General features: G+C 41.8%; 1 protein-coding gene across 1 annotated transcript; it reads right to left on the bottom strand.

Annotated features, from left to right (window-relative positions):
- Positions 1-912: 912 nt before the first annotated feature.
- Positions 913-19,794, bottom strand: LOC125488258 (ATP-binding cassette sub-family A member 2-like; the record flags this gene model as incomplete). Its single annotated transcript, XM_048621187.1, has 5 exons — positions 19,615-19,794; positions 16,394-16,496; positions 8,591-8,705; positions 2,369-2,559; positions 913-1,063 (listed from the first exon to the last, which is right to left on the bottom strand). Coding segments are annotated over exons 1-5 (687 nt in total), but the record flags the coding sequence as incomplete, so codon positions are not given.
- Between the last annotated feature and the right edge of the window lie 2,013 nt (positions 19,795-21,807).

Raw genomic sequence — 21,807 nt, 5'->3', positions numbered from 1 at the left:
CAAGGAAACACAATCATCTGCAAATTCCCCTCCAAGTCACACGTAATCCTGACTATGAACTATAATGCTGTTCTGTCATTGTCACTGGGTCAACATCCTGGAACTCTCTTCCTTACAGCACTTGGGAGAATGTACAGCTCAAGGACTGCAGCAGTTGAAGAAAGCAGCTCATCACCACTTCTTCCAGGCCAATTAGAGCTGGGCAATAAATGTTGACCTAGCCAGCAATACACACATCCCATGAACAAATATGTTATGGTTACTATTGCCAAAATGTTCCTTGGCCTTTCCTTCTGTACTCTGCTTTGGTCCATCCCCCATAAATGGATCCAGTGGCAAGTCTTCCTTTCTAATTTTAGACAGATTAGGTTAGAAAGAAGTCCTAGACCTCTTATCAGAATTTGATTGCCCTTTCTCTTAAGCTATCTCATCTGTCCAATTAATATCAAGGATTTGAAATTTCCCAGGATTATTATTCTATGATTTGTTATTCTGATCTCTAATTATTCTGCATATATTTTTCCCTTTCTCTATTGGATTATCTGTAGATCACACCTGTTAATGTGATAGATTCTTTATCCATAACAATTATACTGTTGATTTGCTATTAGCTGTGCCATTTTTCATTCTGCCATTATGTAACCCCAAATAAATTCACCTATTTCACCCCCCCTCTCCATCAGTTCTACATAGGTTACACTCCGCAATGTTTACGTCTGAAACCTGATTTTGCAGTAGCTGTCCCTCAGTAATCCCTAATATTTCTGCTTCCTCCCAATTCATGATTGTAATCAGTTCCCCTGTTTTACTTTGTACACTGTGAACTGCTGGACAGATACTTTATTTCATTCTGAGAACTGAGCATATATTGAGGAAAATTATGGATTGCAATATTCTTTGTTAATATCGTACCGCAATGCATTTCTCAAATGCTGTGATCCTATCATGGGCTACCTCCTCGCGGATAGCCACATACATATATGGAACGTAGCTGAGGAAATAAATGATTCCACCGCAGGCTGAGGCTAGCTTTGCCTTGGAGTAGACCACAGAGATCAGGAAACTGTAAGAGATGAAGGAAGAAATCAGTGCCATGGAAGTTACAGAACCAGTTTTCCATTTTATCCGAGAAACATTAGTTTAACTTGCTCCAGTACGTCTCTAAGAAACTGTGTAGTATATGTAATAAGTAAATGTCATGTCTATTGTGATATTACTAAGTGATATCAACTTGTGTGGCACAGTCTGTGGCATAGTGAAAGTGCCACTGGACTAGCCATCCAGATGCCCAGTCTAAATCTTTGGAGACACTGGTTCAAATCCCTCTAGCAACTGGTGGAATTTAAATTCTGGAATACAAAGCTAGTCTCTAATTGTGGTTAACATCTCTTCTGGTTCATTGATACCCATTTAGGGAAGGAAATCTGCCAACCTCATCTGGTCCAGTCTACACACCTCCACATCCACAGCAATGTAGTTGACTCTTACCTGCCTTCTGAAATAGCCGAGCAAGCCAATCAATTTTGGGGCGATTAGGGCAACAAATGCTGCCTTGTCTCTGGTAGAGGAAATCAAGATCAACACGAAATAATCGTAAAATTGGAGCTAAGGCATTCAGAAGGGAAATCAGGGAACATTCTTCACATTTCATACAGGATAGTGGATATTTGGAATTCACTCTCTTTATAGCTTTTGCTGCTGGGTCAATCAGAACTTTCATCACTAAGATAAATGCACCTTTCAGCTGCAATGCTATCAAGGATGGAGTAAAGGTGTGAAAGTGGTGTGGAGGTGCAGATCAGCCATGATTAAGCTGAGTGGAGGAGCAGGTTCACAGGGCTGAATGATCTGTTACTGTTCTGGTGACTGATGGAAATGTTTGGTAATTGGGTTAACGTCATTAGCTGAAGACAGGTACTACTCCTGGCTCTGAACCAGGAGCTCCAGGTAAAAGTGTCACTCTGGGACTTGTCAGCCACATGAGGCACATTCACAATGTGGCCAAGCAGGTTGATAATCAATATGTTAACCCTTTCAATACACCCATGACAAACAGTAAGAGCAGGAATGAATCTGGCTACTACCGATAATACACCTTGGCAGTGAATCACTGATTGAGCATTGTCAAAGAGAGGTAGTTAGTTAACGACAAAGGATAGACCATAATGTCAAACACCAGGCATTCTTTTTCATCATAAAATTTACGCCACACAGTACATTTATTAAAATTCCCATCAATGTGAGATGTTTACAATGGATAAAAGGGTGATTCAGAGCAGACAGGCAAGTGCTGAAACTTGCAATTTTGAACGACACATGCCAATTCTTAATTCCTGAGTCAACTTTAACTCTGCTTTAATGCACTCACCAGAACATGATGGTAGCGATGCCATAGATTGTAAGGAACAGCCAGATTATAAAGGGATCGCTGTGCATCAGGACCTTTCCGTATTTCAGGATGCCTGTCAGTGCTGTCACAGAGATGGAGAGCTGCACAAAGCCGGTAATGAACCAGGCCACCCAGTGGACAGCATTGTTCAACCCCATCATCTTCATGACCTGGAGGAGGAGACGATCAGATTGTTCACACATACCTATCTGGAGGCAGAATCTTCAATACTGACCAGCTCCATACCAGGACCAAGACTTAGGTGTCATAGTTTCTTGGTGAAGCAGTCTTGGCCCATACATTGGTCACATACGGCCAACTGAAAACCTGGATTTGGTTAATTCTATCTTTGTGGAGTAAATTGAAACAAACTAATAAACCTCACCATTATCCAGGTGGCCATACCACACTGATATTCACACACTGATCACTGTGCACTTTTGTTTTGGTGAATTGGTTAGACAAATAGTTGGGTGTTTGAGCGTTTTTAATTTATTGCGAATGCCTTACCTCCCTCTGCTCCCACTGGAAGCAGATTTCCAGTCAAGTAAATATATACAAAAGTTGCGTGTATACCTGTTATTAAGTACGTGCATGGAAGGTTCCTCTAAAAACATTATGTGCTTGTGGCAAAAATGGTGGTTGCTATAGCCCTATTAATACTGAATTTACAATGTCAATGGACCAATAGTGCAAGAAGTTTTTTGGGTGATTTACAAACGCATCTTCGCAAAATGACTATTTGTATCTCATTCTTTAACAAATTGTGAAACACATCTCTTTTTACGGTTGGTTTAGAAACAGAGTAAAAACTATTATTTAATATTTAGGTGGTTAAGCTAGATAACCGAATCAGGAACTGCATCAACTGATCCATGGTCTGTTCTAAATGACCATCATTGACCTCTGGAGGATATTGAACCTTCTATCTGTCCATCAAATAATCATGTCAATCCTTTGTGCAGATGCAGGTTAGCGTTGTCGATGTGCAGGGTAGGTGGATTAGCGATGGAAAATGCAAGATTAAAGGGATAGGCAGAGGTGTGCATCTGGGTGGGATGCTCTTCAGAAGGTCAATGTGGACTCAATTGGCCAAATGGCCTGCTTCCACACTATAGAGATTCTATGATTTGATGAGCTTCATACGAGTAACACCTGGCTAACAGAGTATAACACAATTGAATGAAAATCACTGGAAACAAACAACTGATCAATTGCAGAAAGAGAAAGACGGATTAAATGATCCATGTTCTGATGGCCGGCAGGCCTCCAAAACTTGTCTTTTCACTTTCCCTGTGCATTTCTAGTAATTTTCTGCATTTATTCAGATGTCCAACATCTGTGTTATAGTTCCAGAGGGATTTGGTTTGCACTGAAGGAAAGCTATCTTCTATTTCAAAACCCAATTCGTCAACTAGGCAGAGCATGACAGCAAATCACTATCTATGAATTCTACTATAAAGAAAAAACATAATATATTTAAAAAATGTGCAGCCACCGGAGAGATAGAGACTATGAGCTAAATGATGTCCTTGGGAGCTGTATCATTCTGTGATGTGATCTTAACTACTTGGAACACAAATGAAGGAGTAGATCGCAAGTCAATATGTGACAGAGTTTTCTGCGACAGGAGAACAACATAAAGAGAAACAAAACAACTACCGATTTCCATCTGAATAGGTCACCTTCTGAGTGCAGTACAGCATAGAACAAAGAAACGTTACATATCTAAATTAATTCCCATTCTTCGCTGAAACAGTGAAGACAGAGAGGACAAGAAATATAAACCAAACCAGTGTTTTCCTATTTCTTGAGGCAGAGTATGGTCAAGATAGTGTATTTTCCCAATATTATTTCAATTTATATCTTGGCATTTGTTGAGTCAATTTATTCTGCCAAATTAGAATGCTAATATTTGAATGCGATGATTATACAAATATTTTAAAAGTATGACAAAATTTTAATGAAATTTTTGAATGATCCTTTAAGCAGGCAAGGCAACAGAATGCAATGCACAATTCTCATGACGTTACATGATTTTCCCCATTTCCCATAGATGCATATAGAAATATTGCAATTTACTTTCTGAATACAAAATACTGGCATATCTCTTAACGTAAGAGGTCAATATTACAATGCAGATGGCATTGGGGCTGTGGTCCAAATCTTGACCATGACAAAGAGTCTCCCCAGCACAGTGACACTGGCCACAAGTCATACAGGGGATAGAAAAGGGGAGTGCAGCAGGTTTCGTACATGCATACTTTACAGATACAGCTGGCCATTTACATTATCAGCTGCCATCCCTCAAGTAAGATTTTGGTAACTGTGGACTGTGAAATACGAAGTACGCAAATTAGAGCATATCTGACTTTGTCGTTTCTTTTGGATAGCCAGGGTAACACTTTTGGAGAGATAAGCATCATTCAAATCTAGTTCCAGGACACCTCAGGATAGGTATGATAATCTCTGGAAAAGGTAAATAGCTCTTTGGAATTGTTAGAAGTGGACACAAATATGTGTGAAAAGTGCGTAAATATATTCCTGTCAAACTCACTCAAACGGTCAACAGACCTATCAATATCAATTGACAAAACAGCCAGAAGCACTCATCAAAGTGAGCAATTCAGGCTTTTCAAAGGCCTGCCCTTTAAACAGTTGAAAGATCTTTTAAATTGCTGCAGTATTAAAAATAATGACTGCTGTTTCAAACTGTCTGTTGACATAAACCATTTCCATCATCGGATTAGTGCTGCATGTCTAATTTCAGAAATATTCATTGTGATAGTGAAGTGCTTACAATTTAACAGATTGATCGACAGCTATTAGTGGTCATACACTCTGTTGTGGGATTATAAGTTCCAAAGTTTCTTTGTACAAAGGACAGTGCATTTGAATAAAATTTTGGATCTGATAGGTCTTATGCAGTTGAAGGAATATAAATGCAACAATTGGGACTTTATGAATGAGAGTATTTGTTTCAAAACAGTGAAGTCTGTAACAGACACTCTGAATTTCATCTCATAGAACTGGCTTTTAGCCCCATCACTTCATCTCTGCTCCTGAGGTCTGCCATGGTGCATACTAGATAAGTTGGTACGATGGGTGTAAGGACAAAGGGTGATGAATGGGGCAGCAGGGGTTAGCACTAAGTTGGCATGGGGTTTGGGGTATAAGTTGACATGGAGGGTTCGAAGTCCCATAGGCAGTGGGCAAGGAGTGGAGGTTGGTCCAGAGGGAATGATCAGCTAAGAGGGGCACAAGGTGGCATGTTGAGGCAGGGGAATGGTATCTGCGGAGGGTGAAAGTTGGGTGAATGCTTCATGTTTAATCCTCTATGTTAAATTTTGGATACAGTACCAGATCCTTTAGGTAGGCCTTCTGGCCAACCTACTTCCGCAGCTGGTAAACTTCTCAGTTCTTCTGGGGTCACCACCCTGATTTCTAATGTGGCCCGCTAACCCCTTTGGTGTGCTTTGTCTTCCTGCACCAACTGTAATTACCCCCATGCCCCAACTCCATCACAACCAAAAACGGTATCCATTGCCCCTGATCAACAAGCTGACATCTGGATAGCTATTTATAGTGTCAGGAATCCTTCCAACTCTGAGGGTCCAGTCCAGGAGGGAAAATCTGGGCCCACTTTTACTTTACTTTGATATTAGTTTCACATTCAGTGGCTCCCTGAGATTAGGAGCTGTAATGAGACTCTTATAAACTGGTGCCTTCAGTTGGTAATGAGTTACAAGTTATTCTGTGCAATTGAGAAGTTTGAAATAGAGAAAGCAATTTTAAATAATTGTTTCTAATATGCATGATATTTTAATGCCATTGTTTAAATTTGCAGGAGTCCTCATCCAAGTAAAATATAATGGTATTTACATCGTACTCACTACAATTCACTATTGTAACTCTGATAAATATTGCATATTCTAACCTGATGATTCACTTCTAAATATATAACATATCAGTCTGTGGCACAATTTCTGCAAATTTCTCAACTGGAGAAAATCTCTCTCTTCGCAGTTACTTCACATTTCCATTCCAACCCAATTTTACATTGTCAAATACAATGACCCAAGTATTTGTTGACTGTCCAATTTCTAGCTTTAGTAGTGACTGTTCTGAGAATTAATGCACAAGTCTGATAGTTGCCATTCTGTAATTGATTTTATGTTTTTAGAAAAGAAAATAAACTACTAGTTCTCTCTTTGCTCATGCGACAATACTATGACTTTAAGAGGGGTATTTTGTCCTGATTTTTTTAAAAGAGAGGTTTTAAGACAGAGATTTCAAGCTGTCTATTTGAATCCAATATAGTAAACAGTTTGTGAGGCCTTGGGGTTTTTTTTTTAAGTTGGAAAAAAAAAGTAGCAGTAACTTTGCGGCACAGTGGTTAGCACTGCTGCCTCACAGCACCAGGGACCCAGGTTCGATTCCACCCTTGGGCGACTGTCTGTGTGGAGTTTGCACATTCTCCCTGTGTTTGCGTGGGTTTCCTCTGGGTGCTCCGGTTTCCTCCCACAGTCTTAAGATGTGCAGGCTAGGTGGCTTGGCCATGCTAAATTGCCCATACTGTTCAGGGATGTGTAGATTAGGTGGGTTATAAGGGGATGGATCTGGGTGGGATGCCCTGAGGGTCAGTATGGACTTGTTGGACTGAAGGGCCTGTTTCCACTCTGCAGGGATTCTATGAACTGTGTCTGTGCTTTCATTTCCATTGTGCCCAAGTTACTCTTTCTTTTTATCTGCTTCTGATTGTTTTCGTGCATCTGGATTGTACTACGTATCTCAGACAAACTTTTCGTGAGTTCTTCCCCTTGGGTATGGAAGTTTCTTCCATTTTCTCTGTCTCTCAGTTTCTGCTCTCGCACTGACTGTATGTCTCTCACAGGTACGTGTATTGATTTACTCCAATTCAGAGCCTTAACTCTCTTCTGCAGTCATAGACGGACACTGACATGATAGCGGTAACTAGGACAGATGAAGCAGACCCCATTGTCAGAGCAGGATTAGTTATTCCAGCTGAGGGGTTATGATTGACAACATTTCCCCTTCTGTTGTGGGGGTGCACAGTCACGCTACAACCTAGAACATAGAGAACAAACAGGCCAGACCCAGCCCATATCCTCTCCAACGCTTCCAAATAGCAATCCTAAAACTAGCAGAGTGTGCACCTGAATGCAGTTAGATCATAGAAATAAAACTCTGCAAATAATTGGACTTAAAATGATTTAGGTCTAATAGTTTTAGGCCATTCGTATTGAATAAAAGTAAAACTATTATCACACATATTCCAACAATTAGCTATGGCTTGAAGACAAATTAAAGTAGATACCATTTAAAATGCATCTTGAAGGTCCTTTGTGAAATATGATTATCAATCAAATATTAAATAGATTTAGAATCAACATAAACTTTACGAACAAAGGCCAATTCAACCTTTCAAAAGCTCATTGAAGTCACATGTATTGATACGTGACATGTGTCAAACAGCTGAGCACTCCTTGAGCTCAGAAATTATTGGAGAAAGGATAATTAGGGAGAGAATGCCTGAATTCAATTGTCACGTGTACCTCAGTATCAGTTTGTTTACCCTCACACTAGGTTATGATCCTTTCCCTGAATCCTAACAATGTTTTCCCTATGGAACTGTGTAGAAGTCTAAATCCCTCATGAGATTCCTGCCTTCAGTCTCAAAAATCAAATCTGCATCTGGTACCTGGTGGATTGTCAATTAAATATGAACCCTGACCGCACATAAATATGAACCGTGACCGCACATAAATATGTTGGTATCCTGATCACAGACCCCTTCCATTCCATTCTGACAATGCCATCGTCATTAAATTGTCAGAAGTTCTAGTTAAACCAATAAATGCTATATTTCTTTCTGTTGTGGAAATGGTCCAGCATTGCACTCACCTTGTTGATGATGACAGCTGGAGACTTAAATAGCCAACAGCAACTATCCATGTGCTGGTAACCCAACTGGCATTTTATTGAGTGCTCAATCCTCAATCAGTCAAGGTAAGTTTTCAGGGTAGCAGCAACTCAAGCAACATCACATGGGCTGCACAGTGAGTTAATCACCACTGTGCCACATTGTAAAGACATAGTGTTTTAAACTGTAAATGTTTTTCATAAAAAGGCAGTTTGACCTTATGAAAAGATTTTGCTGAATGCACCATCAAACTTTACCTCCTTTAGTCTGTGCTCCTTCTCTGCGACAATGTGCTGAATCATCATGGCCACTGAGTACACCCACGATATCACCATGCAGAGCGGCATCATGTGCTCAATTACAAACAGAAAGCTGGACAAAAAAGGCAGGGAAGATAATTTTGGTAATTTTTTTTATGAATAGTGATTTATTTACATTGACAAGTACAGTATAGGTCAATCTTCAACTAATCATTTGCTCGCTTGTACCTACTGATATAGAAGCAATGAGAGACAACCTAACATGTGATATGAACATGGAATGCTGCAAGAAGTTATTTTTCAAAATAGCCCTTTTGGTCCAAACTACCAGAAAGTTAGAGAGGGCAAGTATAATTCTTGGCAAGCATCTCATTTCTAAGAATTGGTCAAATTATTTAGGTTGCTGTGCCAATGAGAGTTAGGCAGGGAAAAGTCAAACAGACCAGTCACTGGGAATCAGGGTGCAGCTTGTGGTTTTGGTCAAAATCACAAAAAACTCCTATGGCAGAAGTGAAACTCTCCTGGAAAGGGGACTGTTCTCTTTGGTAGAAAAGATGATGGGAAGAAGGACCGAGTTGCTTTGTGGAAAAGGCAGTTTTACCACAACTACCTAATGAGTACTTTGGATCGGTATTTACCAAGGGGAAGGGCATGGATGATACCAAGTGTAGAATGGAGTATGTTGATATTCTGGGGCATATTGAAATTAAGAAGGTGGTGGTGCTGGGTGTCTTATACATCACTGAGATCGATAATTCCGCAGGGCCTGATGGGATTCATCCCAGGATATTGAGGGAGGCAAAGAAGGAGATTGCTGGGGCCTTGACAGAGATCTTTATATCCTCTTTAGCCACAGGCGGTGTCCCAAAAAGCTGCTGAATAATCATCGTTGTTCCTTTGTTTAAGAAGGGCAACAGGGTTAATTGAGGAATGTATAAGCTAGTGCGCCTTACGTCGGTGATAGGGAAATTATTGGAGAAGATTCTTAGGGACAGGATTTACTTGCATTTGGAGAAGAGTGATTTTATTAGGGATAGTATGCATATCTTTATACGGGGAGGTCTTACCTCACAAACTTGGTTGAGTTTTTTGAGGAAGTGACGAAGTTGATTGACGAGGGTAGGGCAGTGGATGTTGTCTGCATGGACTTTAAAGCATTTGACAAGGTCCCTCATGGTAGGCTGGTCCAGAAGATTATGTTGCATGGAATGCATGATGAGTTAGCAAGTTGGATACAAAACTGGCTTGGTGACAGAGACAGAGGATAGTTGTGAAGGGATGTTGTTCTGACTGGAGGTCTGTGACCAATGGTGTTCTGCAAGGATCAGTGCGGTTTGTAATATATATAAATAATTTGGATGAAAAAATGTAGGTGATCTGATTTGTAAGTTGGTAGATGACATGCAAATTGGTAGAATTGTAGATAGTGAGAAAGGTCATCAAAGGATACTGCTGGATATAGATCAGTTGGAAAGTTGGGTGGAGAAATGGCAGATGGAGTTTATCTGGGCATGTGAGTGGTGATGCATTTTGGGAGGTCAAATGCAAGAGGAAAGCAGACAGTAAACAGTAGGACCCTGAGCAGCATTGATATATGGAAAGATTTTGGGGTGCAGTCCATAATTCCTTGAAAGTGGCAACAGAAGTAAATAAGTTGGTAAAGGAAGCATATGGCATGTTTGCCTGCATTGGTTAGGGCACTGCATTAAAAGTTGGCAAACCATGTTGCGGTTGTATATAACTTTAGTTAGGCCACATTTACAGCATTGTGTGCAGTTTTGGTTGCCACAGTAACAGAAAGATTTGGAGGTTTTGGAGAAGGTACAAGAAGAGAATTAACAGGATGATATACTACTATGTCCCAGCCCCCACCACACACACAGGCCTTGTGATCGCATTGTCTGCTATTACACACAACGCATTGTTAGCCACTAACAGTCTCCATTAACTGCTACTTATCCTCATAGCCAGATCATTATCCACTCCTTTGTCTGTCCAACTGTTCTTTTGTCTCTTTGGGCTCTATCGCCACCTATTGTTTACTCTTTACCCTCTCCCCAACCCTACCTTGTGCATTAAAAAATAGAGTTCTGAGGAAAGTTCACCAGACCCAAAACATGAACTCTGATTTCTCTTCACAGATGCTGCCGGACCTGCTGAGTTTTTTTTTTCCCCAGCAATTTCCGTTTTTGTTCCTGATTTACAGCATCCGCAGTTCTTTCAGTTTTTGTTTTAACTCGAATGTTGCCTGAATTAGAGTGTTAGTTTTAAGGAGAAATTGGACAAACATCGACTGTTTTCATTAGAACATCAGAGGCTGGGAAGCGACTTAATAGAAGTATACAAGATTATGAGAGACATAGATACGGTGGTTAGTCAGATTCTTTGTCCCAGGGCAGAAATGTCAAATTCCAGGGGCATAGGTTTAAAGTGACAGGCGGAAGATTACAGGAGATATGCAATGGAAGTGTTTTTTACAGAGGGTAGTAGGCACCTGGAACATGCTGTCAAAGGAGGTGATAGATATGTTTCAGAGGCATTTAGACACAAGAACAGGCAGAGAGTTGAAGGATACAGACTATGTGCAGGCAGATGGGATTAGTTTAAAATGGCATTACGATTGGTACAGGCATGGTGGGCCGAAGGGCCTGTTTCTGTGCTGTACTGTTCTATGGTGCCTTGGATTGTTTAAATGGGTTTGTTAAAGGGAACCGATAAAACAGTTGCCGAGAATAGCTACTGTCAGGACTAGTGTGACTGAAGGAAGTCAGAGTCTGTTGAAGTGTTCCTTGCAGATGATGCTGTATCTGGAAAATATGAGTCAGAGTGCAGTAGTTAATGAGGGTCCATGGAAAATTTGACCAGAGGGAAAGTTGGGACTTCAAGAGTGTTCATGATGTGCCAGTAGTACTTTTGGCAATGGTTTAAAGTGAAATTTATCATCTTAGTTGCAAGATTATTTGTCATTTAATTAGTATCGAATTCTATTGATTTTAACTTGGTTGTTACAGTATGCATTTTTACAAGTGAAATATTGTCCTTTGATTATTTCCATTGTGGCCATTTGGTGATTCCTTTCTTTGGCAAGTTATTGGGGTCTGTGAGGGATCGTAACATATTGTAGGGGTGGCTCAGTGGTTAGCACTGCTGCCTCATAGTGCCAGGGCCCCCCCAGGTTTGATTCCTTCCTCGGGCGACTGTCTGTGTGGAGTTTGCACATTCTCCCTGCGTCTGCATAGGTTTCCACTGGGTGCGCTGGTTTCCTCCCACAGTCTTAAGATGTACAGGTTAGGTGGAATGACCATGCTCAATTTCCCCATAGTGTCCACGAATGTGCACGCTACATGGGTCAGCCATGGGAAATGCAGGGTTACAGGAATAGGGCAGGGGGATGGGTCGGGGTGAGATGATCTATGGAGGGTTGGTGTGGACTCAGTGGGCCAAATGGCCTGCTTCCACACGGTAGGGATTCTATTTTGATTCTAAAAGAATCTTAATGCCTTCACTGGCATCAGCCTTGAGCGTGGAAGCTAACTGGCTGCAATAATTTAAGCAAAGTGAATACTGACCACTGCCAGCTAAGGGATTGGAAGTAGGATGGGAAGTAAGTTTTCATTCATTCCTGGCAGTTAGGCATGCTGGCTAGGCCAGCACCTAATGCTCATCCCCAATTGCTCAGCGGCCAGTGATGAGCCAAGCGCATGGCTGTGGAGCCCCACATGGCCAGACCATGGCAAGGGTGCCAGATTTCCTTCCCTAAAGAACATCAGCGCTCCAAGAGGGTTTTTACAGCAATCAATAGCTAATTCCAGATTTTTACTGAATTAAAATTCCACTTTCTGCTGCCCCCAGAACATCAGCCCGGGGTTCTGGATTACTAATTCGGTAACATTACCACCACAGCATCGCTCCCCCTTAAACCCAAAACAGACAGATGGGGTCTTGGTGTGACGCTTCATTCCAATTTTTGTACTCAAGCCCAGGAGCAGGATTCAAACTTATAACCTGGCGACTCAGAGACAAAAGTGCTACCAACTGATCTTGGCTGATTTTTTTCCAAAAAGTAGAGCAGCGCTCCCATGCTCCTGGCTGAAACAACTGTGAAAAGTATTGTCCGCTCCACACAAATACCAGGCTATAACCATCACCAATAGGAAATAATCTAACTACCACCACTTGACATTCAATGAGCATTCTGAACACTCTGGGGGTTACCATTGACCAGAAACTCAACTGGACTCACCACATAGACACAGTGGCTACAACAGGTCAGAGGCTAGGAATACTGTGGCAAGAAACTCACCTCCTGACTCCCCAAAGCCTGTCCACCATCTACAAGGCACAAGTCAGGAGTGTGTTGGAATACACCCAACTTGCCTGGATGAGTGCAGCCCCAACAACACACAAGTTTGACACCATCCAGGACAAAGCAGCCCGCTTGATTGGCACGACATCCACTCCCTCCACCTCTGATGCTCAGTAGCAGCAGTGTGTACTATCTACACAATGCACTGCAGAAATTCACCAAAGATCCTCAGACAACACCTCCCAAACCCACGACCACTTCCATCTAGAAGGACAAGGGCAGCAGCACCTTCAAGTTCTCCTCCAAGCCACTCACTATCCTGACTTGGAAATAAATCATCGTTCCTTCACTGTGTCTGGGTCAAAATCCTGGAATTCCCACCTTAATGGCATTGTGCGTCAACCCACAGCAGGTGGACTGCAGCGGTTCAAGAAGGCAGCTCACCCTCACTTTCAAGGGCAACTAGGGATGGGCATGAAATGCTGGCCAGCTACTGATGTCCATGTCCCAGAAATGAATAAATTAAAAATAAAACAAAGTCCCCCCACCACTCCCCCAACAAAATATACCAGGATTGTGTCTCCAGAGTAACGCAGGGAGTGAAGGTTAGTCACAGAACACAGATTATATGCAATCCTAACACTGGATCCTGAAATTCACTGGAATATTCAGCTTGTGGAGCGAGTGCATACACGTATTTGTTGAAGCTATATCAGCAGGCAATCAATCAAATTACTTTTCATGACTACGGCTTTGTCTTTGTTGAGACAAGAGAACAGGACAGTATTGCCTCGGTCTTTCTCCAATGATCATTCTTAAACGAAAGCTCTTCTATGTTACATTACGCTGCACACTGTGAACAATGCTGTATTTTTAGATTAGATGATCGCTGGGGAACAGCACAGGCAGGGCTGTCCTGTTCCCTTTACTCATTGAAAACAGAGCTCTCATTAGGAGAAGCTGTTGGATTCATTGCACGTAGGCACTGCTTTCAGAAGCAGTTCTCAAATGGTGCCAGCGCGCTGTCAGGATTGTAGGGTCAAGTGACTGCATAACAGATGGAACTGCAAAAAGAGAATGCCACGCATGCACTCATCTGATTCTGGTTGTCACACCATCTCTGATGGTTTTTATACCTCAAAAATGCACAACCAACTGCACAGAGCAGATAGAATGCCTCCCTCCAGCTGTACTATCAGGGCCCGTTGGCTTTTATGGAAAGGTCACAAAGCCAAGGAACTTAATTTCTTGACTTGCCAGAAACAACTGCGCTGACCAGTTCAAACTAAGATAGCCGAGGACACATATGACATGAAGTATGCTTCTGATCTTTTCTAGCTCACGAACAATTCAGTCCATGATAAACTGCAGAAAGGGCAGACCAGAAACAGTACTAGGTGAACTTAACAAGGGTATTAACCCGGTGGGGATAATTACCTGGATGAGTACAGCTCCAACAACACTTGAAAGGCTCAGCACCACCCCGGACAAAACAACCAATCTCACTAGTACTCAACACACCATCTTCAACACTCAGTCCTTTCACCCCCAATGCACAGTAGCTGACTCCTGTACTACATAGAAAGATGTGCTGCAACAAAATAAACTAGGAATTCTTCGATAACACCTTCCAAACCCACAACCTCTACCAAATCAGGACAATGACAGCAGACGCATAAAAAACCAGCAACCGTTTTAAAACTGGTAGGGTATAGGTTACAGAGTTATAAACTAGCAATTCATTTAATCTTTCTTGCCATTGGTTAAAAGCTGCTTGATTGACAAGAAAAAAAATTGTTAAAAATGTTAAAAAAGCTACCAACTGAATTAGATAGTCAGGCAGCCTTACACAATTCAGTGGTTTAATCAAATGTTCACATTTGTAACAACCGCATGAAGAATGAGACTTGATTTCCAGGGTATTACCCCAGTGAGTGGCAGGTATCGGTGTACACAAAAATATTTTGAATGTACCAGATCTGCCCTGAGTTGCACATGATTACAAATTGCTAGAAATTTCCACTGCTCCACTTTGCAAAAGGACAAAGTAATCTAACAAGGATTTGTTGCATTTGAGCTGCAAATATGAATTAAACCCATTCCAAAAAGTTAGGGGCATTACTTCACAGTGTAAGGGCCCTGTGCGCAAAGTGGTTTATGGTCCTGACATGTCTCTTAACATTAGCTGTTCAGACAGGGGTGAATTAAAACATGGAGATTCATTTCTGCAGGTGGATAAACTTTTCCTAAAATACACTTTTTCCTTTGTTTACCTTTTATTATTTTCCTTCTCTCCAAATACTACCTTTATCCCCCACTTGTTATTGGTTCTCCTGGACCTGACGTTAATCTAATTGATTTAATTTCCTTCTCTATCATTCCTGCTTCTTTTACTACCCTTAAATCTGTGATTAATCAGAGCGATTGTTCATTCTGCTATTCACCATTGGTCTCACTGCACTGTTATGAGATGACACTTTCAGCAATTTGCAGCATTATATAATTAGTACTGAATCTCTACAGTGTGGAAGCAGGCTATTCAGCCCATCCAGTCCATGCTGACCCTCTGAAGTGTTCCTCCCACAGTACAAAGATGTGCAGGTTAGGTGGATTGGCTGTGCTAAATTGCCCATAATGTTCAGGGATATGCAGGCTAGGTGGGTTAGCCATGGGAAAAATGTAAGGTTATGGTTATAGGGTGGAGGTGTGGGTCTGGATGGGATGCTGTTTGGAGGGTCAGTGTGTGGACTCAATGGGCCAAATGGCCTGTTTCCACGCTGTAGGGATTCTATGATTCTACAAACTGCACTTTGACTGCTCCCCCTACCCCGGATCCCCGATCCCAGAGTGTGACTTCCTTCCAAAGTCTAGCTAACTCAGCCTTCAATATATTCACTGTTGTAGTCCCAACCAACATTGGGGAAAATAATTCCATAGGCTAATAGCACTCAGAGAAATGTTTATCTACATCTCTGTCTTACATGGGAGCCCCTTAATTTTTAAACTGCATTTGTTAATTCTCAGTGCCTTCACAAGGGGAAATGTCCTCTCTCAACAATCATTATGTCAAGTCTTTAGGATTCAATTAAATCATTTCACATTCTTCTAAACTCCAAATGGATACAGTCCTAACCTGCCCAATCTTTGTTCAGAAGAAAACTCCTTCATCCCAGGAATCAGTGGAGAGAACCTTCTCCGAACTGCTTCCAGTGCAATGATATCCTTTCTTAAGGGACGGACATAGTCCTGCAATGATAGCAGTCTGAGCCAATTTGTTTCAAGTGGTTCCCCCTCTTCTTATAGAGTCATACAGTATGGAAACAGACCCTTTGATCCAACCAATCCATGCTGAACATAATCCCAAACTAAACTAGTCCCACCTGCCTGCTCCTGGCCTATATCCCTCCAAACATTTCCTATTCATGTATCTATCCAAATGTCTTTTAAATGTTGTAACTGTACACACATTCATCACTTTCTTGGCCAATACTCACTCGTCTCTGGTGTAGCAGGGGTACGGAAACATCTGGACATAATTCCCAGGCTCCACCACATCATGTCCCACAAACGTATTGATAATGGCCCGTTCCATCATATCTAGAGAGGAGGTAGACAAAGAATCACAGTACATTAAATCGGAAGGAAGACTCCAAATAACTACTGAGAATTAGCTCCCACCCGCATGAAAACATCAAAGTGTCTGCAGATCTGAATCTTCTAAGGATGGTGATCACCCCTCGGTTGTCACTCTTCCTCCTCCTTTCATTCTGGTGATGGTGCTCTGCATTTCTCCAGTCCTTCTAAGAAACACTGAGTGTATCTTCTTTTGGAATCCTTTCTCCTATAGCATTGCTGTTGGGCAGGTCTCAGCCTTGCCCGCTTTGCACTACAGTCGCTGCGAATTTCTGGTAAATTTGCAGACCCACTGATATGCATGTGTGACATTTAAATATAGTTTTCAGCATGTTACTGAATGAGTGTGGGTGAGGTAACTGGGGAAGCTGGGTACAGTGACATGGTAGCTGGTGAGTTGGGTTGTGGGTTGGAGTGGGGTGGAGGGAAATGGTTAAGAAGAGTCACGAGGTCTGGAAAGCCAGTGATATTGAGGGCAGGGGTAGTCAGGAAGGTGGAGGTGACACAGGATCAGGATGGGTAGTTGTGGAGGAGGGAGAGAGAGGAGGTCCATTTTGGAGGTCATTGCAAAGTGGAACAGTCCTTCTAAAAATTTTTCAGGTGTGTTGGCATTAATATAGTTACCCAGACTTTAGAAGTGGTTAGAATTCCCTCACATTTCCTTGGTTATGACCCAAGTATGTAAGTCAGTGCTGCCCAAAATCTCAGCTGGAGATGTTCTGGAGAGTTCCAGATGCTGTTTAATTTTGCCCACTGGAATATTAACATCCAGAGCAAGCCCCACATAGTCAATGCATCATGACTTCTGAAAAGTTCTGACAAGCATCTTTTGGGATTTATCAGGGCTCTGACTCTGCAGAAATGGAATTTCTGGGCCAGAGAATTCGGAATGTCAGCATCGCTGGGAGGACCAGTTTAGACTGTAACAGCATTCCCAAATGATGGCAATCGGAAAGGAATTGAGCTTAATTTTCAAACAAATTAGCAATTTCAAATTAAGCAGTTGACCCCGGAAACATTAACTTTGCCACTCCCTAAAGATACTGCTTGAATTGCTGATTATTTCTGGGATCTTCTTTCTAATTTACGCCAAGTCCTGATCTCCAGACGCACCACAATCTCTCAATGGGTAAATCCATCATTTTCCTTTTGAAATATTTACCGAGAGAGATAAGGGCAACAGGGACTGTTTATGGTCTTAGCTAGCGAAGGCTCTCAGAGAGAGGGCTGCGAAACTAGTCACAGGGCATAGGGAAGAGCAAGGGGATGGATGATGAAGCAAAAGTCAGCCACTGTTTTAACAACTGTTGAAAGACACAATTTTGTGGACCTTACACAAGGACCAGAATGGACCCTTACTCATGTTAACATATGCTTTTCTGAGATTTTGGCGCTCCTTTCTCATAGGTTCAAATCTAACAGCATCATCAAACCCGACAAATAGGGCAGTGCTGTTTGTCCAGTGTACTGACCTCTATGCAGCAAAGGCCCAATGCTAACTTCCCAACACTTCCTCCCATCTCCACGTGGGCTGTGACCCCATTGCCAAGCATCAAGCCATTGTATCCAAGGATGTCACTGACCTCAGCTAATCTGGAGAGCTTCTCTTCACCACCATCAACCTCGAACAGCCTGCTCCTACCTCCTTCTCCAAGATCCATCAACAAGACTAGCCTCGTCGATCTGTTATTTCAGCCTGTTCTTGACCCACTGAACTTATACCTTCCTGTCAAAACTCAATTTTTTTTCTACCTTTTCCTAGCATCTCCCTTCCTCTATCTGTGAATTTTCTAATACTTTGCAGCACCTCAACAGCCTCTTGGCTCGAACTGCCTCTGCTTCATCATGGATTCTAATTCCTCCATACCTTTCCTGTGCAGCAGGACAGTCTGATAGCTCTTCACTTTTTCCTCGATTCAGAGAACTGACCAGTCCTCCATCAACCACCACCCTCCCCTGCCTGGTTGATTTTTCCAATGTTGAACAACCTCACCTTCAAATCTATTAATTTCCTCCACATAAAAGGTGTTTCCATGGGTGCCAGCTGTGCCTGCTTCTTTGTGAGCTATCCGAAACATTCCTTCAACCGGTCCAACTCAACAGCTCTTCCTTGCTTCCGTTTCTGCAGCAGTTATGACCTTTTGGGCAACATAGTGGCTCAGTAATTAGCACTGCTGCCTCAGGTGGCTGTCTACATGGAGTTTGCACGTTCTCTCCGTGTCTGTGTGAGTTTCCGCTGGATGCTGTGGTTTCCTCCCACAGTCCAAAGATGTGCAGGTTAAGCGGATTGACCATGTTAAATTGCCCATAGTGTCCAGGGATGTGTGGGCTAGGTGGGTTAGCCATGGGAAATGTGGAGTTGTGGGTATAGGGTAGGGGGCTGGGTCTGTGTGGCATGCTCTTCAGAGGGTCGGTGTAGATTCAACAGGCCAAATAGAATCTCTACAGTGTGGAGAGAGGCTATGAAAATGATGCCAGTCCCTGCTCGAGCCATGAATTTGAACATTTCATTGACTTTGTTTCCTATTTCCTCTGCTTTTCTCATCTTCACCTGATCTATCCCTGACACTTCCGTTCCTTTCTTCTATTTCTTTGGCTATCACCAGAAGTTCATTACGAGCCTATGGACTTCCACAACACCCTTGATGACACTACCTCATTGTCTTTCGTCCTGTCGGCACTCAATTGCATTTTCCCAGTTTCTCGATTATAACTGCTCAGATGATGCATCCTTTCAAACGAGCATTTCCAATACAGCTTCTCCCTCAATGTGCTTGATAGGGCCTTCCACCAATTTCAGACTTTCAGCGCCAATTCTGTTGTTCGATGCTCAGGATCGTACATGAACAATGGCTACGTGAGACACTGGAGATCGCTGGGGCTTACAATATGGTAACATCTGGGGGTAGGTCACTGGTGACTAACCTTAACCCTATCACCCACTGCATCAGTGCATTCATTAGCCGTAGTCCAGACTGATAAGTGTCAAGATATGGTCAGACTGAAATGAAGACAGATGAAACATGAAAGTTATTAAACATAGAGCTGTTGAAGGTCAATGAAGCGCCAGGTAATGACCCACCTTGTATCCAGACGAATCCATACAGGAAGTAGAATCTCCCTCCAGTGTTAGGCCCTGGTCTCCAGTAGGCCCTTCGAATTTCATTGGTTTTCTCGGTAAAGCTGGAGTTCTGACGGATCTTCAGCATGACATGAGGGGGCAGTGTGCCATCCTCCTTAGTCTGAAATATCACACCTTGGGGATAAAATTAATATAGGTGCTCAGAAAATTTCAAATATTCGTATTTCAAAATCAAAACAAAATAATTGTCATTTTTGCAGAAAGAAACTGCAATGGATCCATAGAGGGGAGATTATGTATATATTTTTTAAAGGTCAGTAAAACTACATGCAATTTTCTGGATGGTCTATTTATTGACTTCTCCCTGGCTGTGATTTTAAAAATGATGTCCTGAAGTTAATCACTGCTCAATGCTGCATCCCATTGCGTTTATGGCAATTGATTTAACAACCCATGCCTGATGAGAAGGAGACCTTGGTTCTCACTTCAATTGTTCTGAAATGTAAACTGTGGTTCTCGTGCACAATTGTTTAGTAATATTATTATTTGGCACCAATTTCTTCATCATTTGACTAAATGTTTCTTCAGAGTTGGTGGATGCTAGCAGCTGCACTAAAATCAGAAAAACATATAAACGAAAAGGAACCTTATTCACGAGACACTGTTCCAGGCTGTTTGACAATTTCTTGACATATACAACCTGTGGAGAGAAATTATCGAGGTAATGCCATCCTCTACCTCGAGTTTACTTTGACTAGATGGTTTGAGAATCATGGAGAATTCCTATTTTGCAATTCAGCAAAATACATAAAAATGGACTGTAATACATGCTGTACATACATAAAAAGGAAAATGTTTGGCTAAGCTGAACATGGGTCCATTACAAACAGAATTTATAATGGGGAACAGAGAAATGGTAGAGAAGCTAAGAGAAGCTAGAGAAGATACAAAAAAGTCTCTCAGATTTAGAGGTACAAGCGGTGTGAGAAAATGAAGAGTTGGAGGAGGCTGCAGTGGAGAAATTAATGGGGCTGAAAGTTGACAAGTCCCTGGGATCTGATTGTCTACATTCCTGTTATGGCTTAGCATTCAAGAAAGACTTGAACTTTTAACTCTATCTCTTTACTTTTCTAGTTTATATTAAGGAGGACTTTAATATTACCTTATTTCTTTATTTTTCTACTTGTACTATGATGATCTGTAATGCTTAACTATTTAACTTAGTTTCTCCATTTTACTACTTTGTACGTAAATATTTTCTAACAAGGTACCTTATACCTAAGATGGTGCCGTGTTTGGCTGCATTGTACAGTTTTCACTGTAGTCCTGTACTTCTGGACTTGAGTATATGTGACAGTAAAATCTAAATCTAAATCAAAAAGTGTCGAGGAGGTGGATATAGAGATACCTGATTCATATGCAATCATCTTCCATAATACTATAGATTCCGAATAATTTCTGCAGATTTGAAGTTTGCACTACTTGAAGGAGCACAGGAAAGAACTGGGAGCGACAGACCATTTAGCCTTATATCAGTGGTTATCTTATATCAGATAGATTCTAGAATCTATCATAAGGGATGTGACAAATAGATACTCAGATAAAAATGATCTGAGCGGGTGCAGTCAGCATTGATTTGTGAATGGAAAATCATGTTTGACAAACTGGTTGGAGTTTTTTTTTTGAGGGTGTTACCAACAAAATTGATAAATGGATACAGCATGTTTGGATTTTTAAAAGGTTTCTGATAAGGTTCCCCACGAGAGGCTGTTTAGCAAAATTAAAGTGCATGGTATATTGGGGAATGTATTTTCATGTATTAAGGATAGACTAACAGACAGAATAGAAGACAGCAGGAATAAATGGGTCACTCTCACGTTGGCAGGCTGTGACTAGGGTGGGGCTACTGCAAGGATCAGTACTCGGGCTCTAGCTGTTCACAAAGATTTGGAGCTGGGGACCAAACGTAACATTTCCAAATTTGGCAGATGATACAAAGCTGAGCAGGAATGTGTGTTATGAGGAAGATGCTTTCAGGAGGACTTGGACAGGCTTAGTGAATGGGCAAGAACGTAGCAGATGGAATATCGTGTAGAAAAATGTGAGGTTATTCACTTGGCTGGAAGAACAAATGTGCAGAGCGAGAGGTTTGAAAGAGTAGATGTGCAAAGGGACCTAGGGGTCTTTTTTGAT

The sequence above is a fragment of the Rhincodon typus genome, unplaced genomic scaffold (assembly GCF_021869965.1).
Source record: "Rhincodon typus isolate 14 unplaced genomic scaffold, sRhiTyp1.1 hic_rhity00000093, whole genome shotgun sequence".
In the NCBI taxonomy this organism is placed as follows: Eukaryota; Metazoa; Chordata; class Chondrichthyes; order Orectolobiformes; family Rhincodontidae; genus Rhincodon; species Rhincodon typus.
Note: the sequence above shows the minus strand (reverse complement) of the source record. Positions and strands in the feature narration are given on the sequence as shown.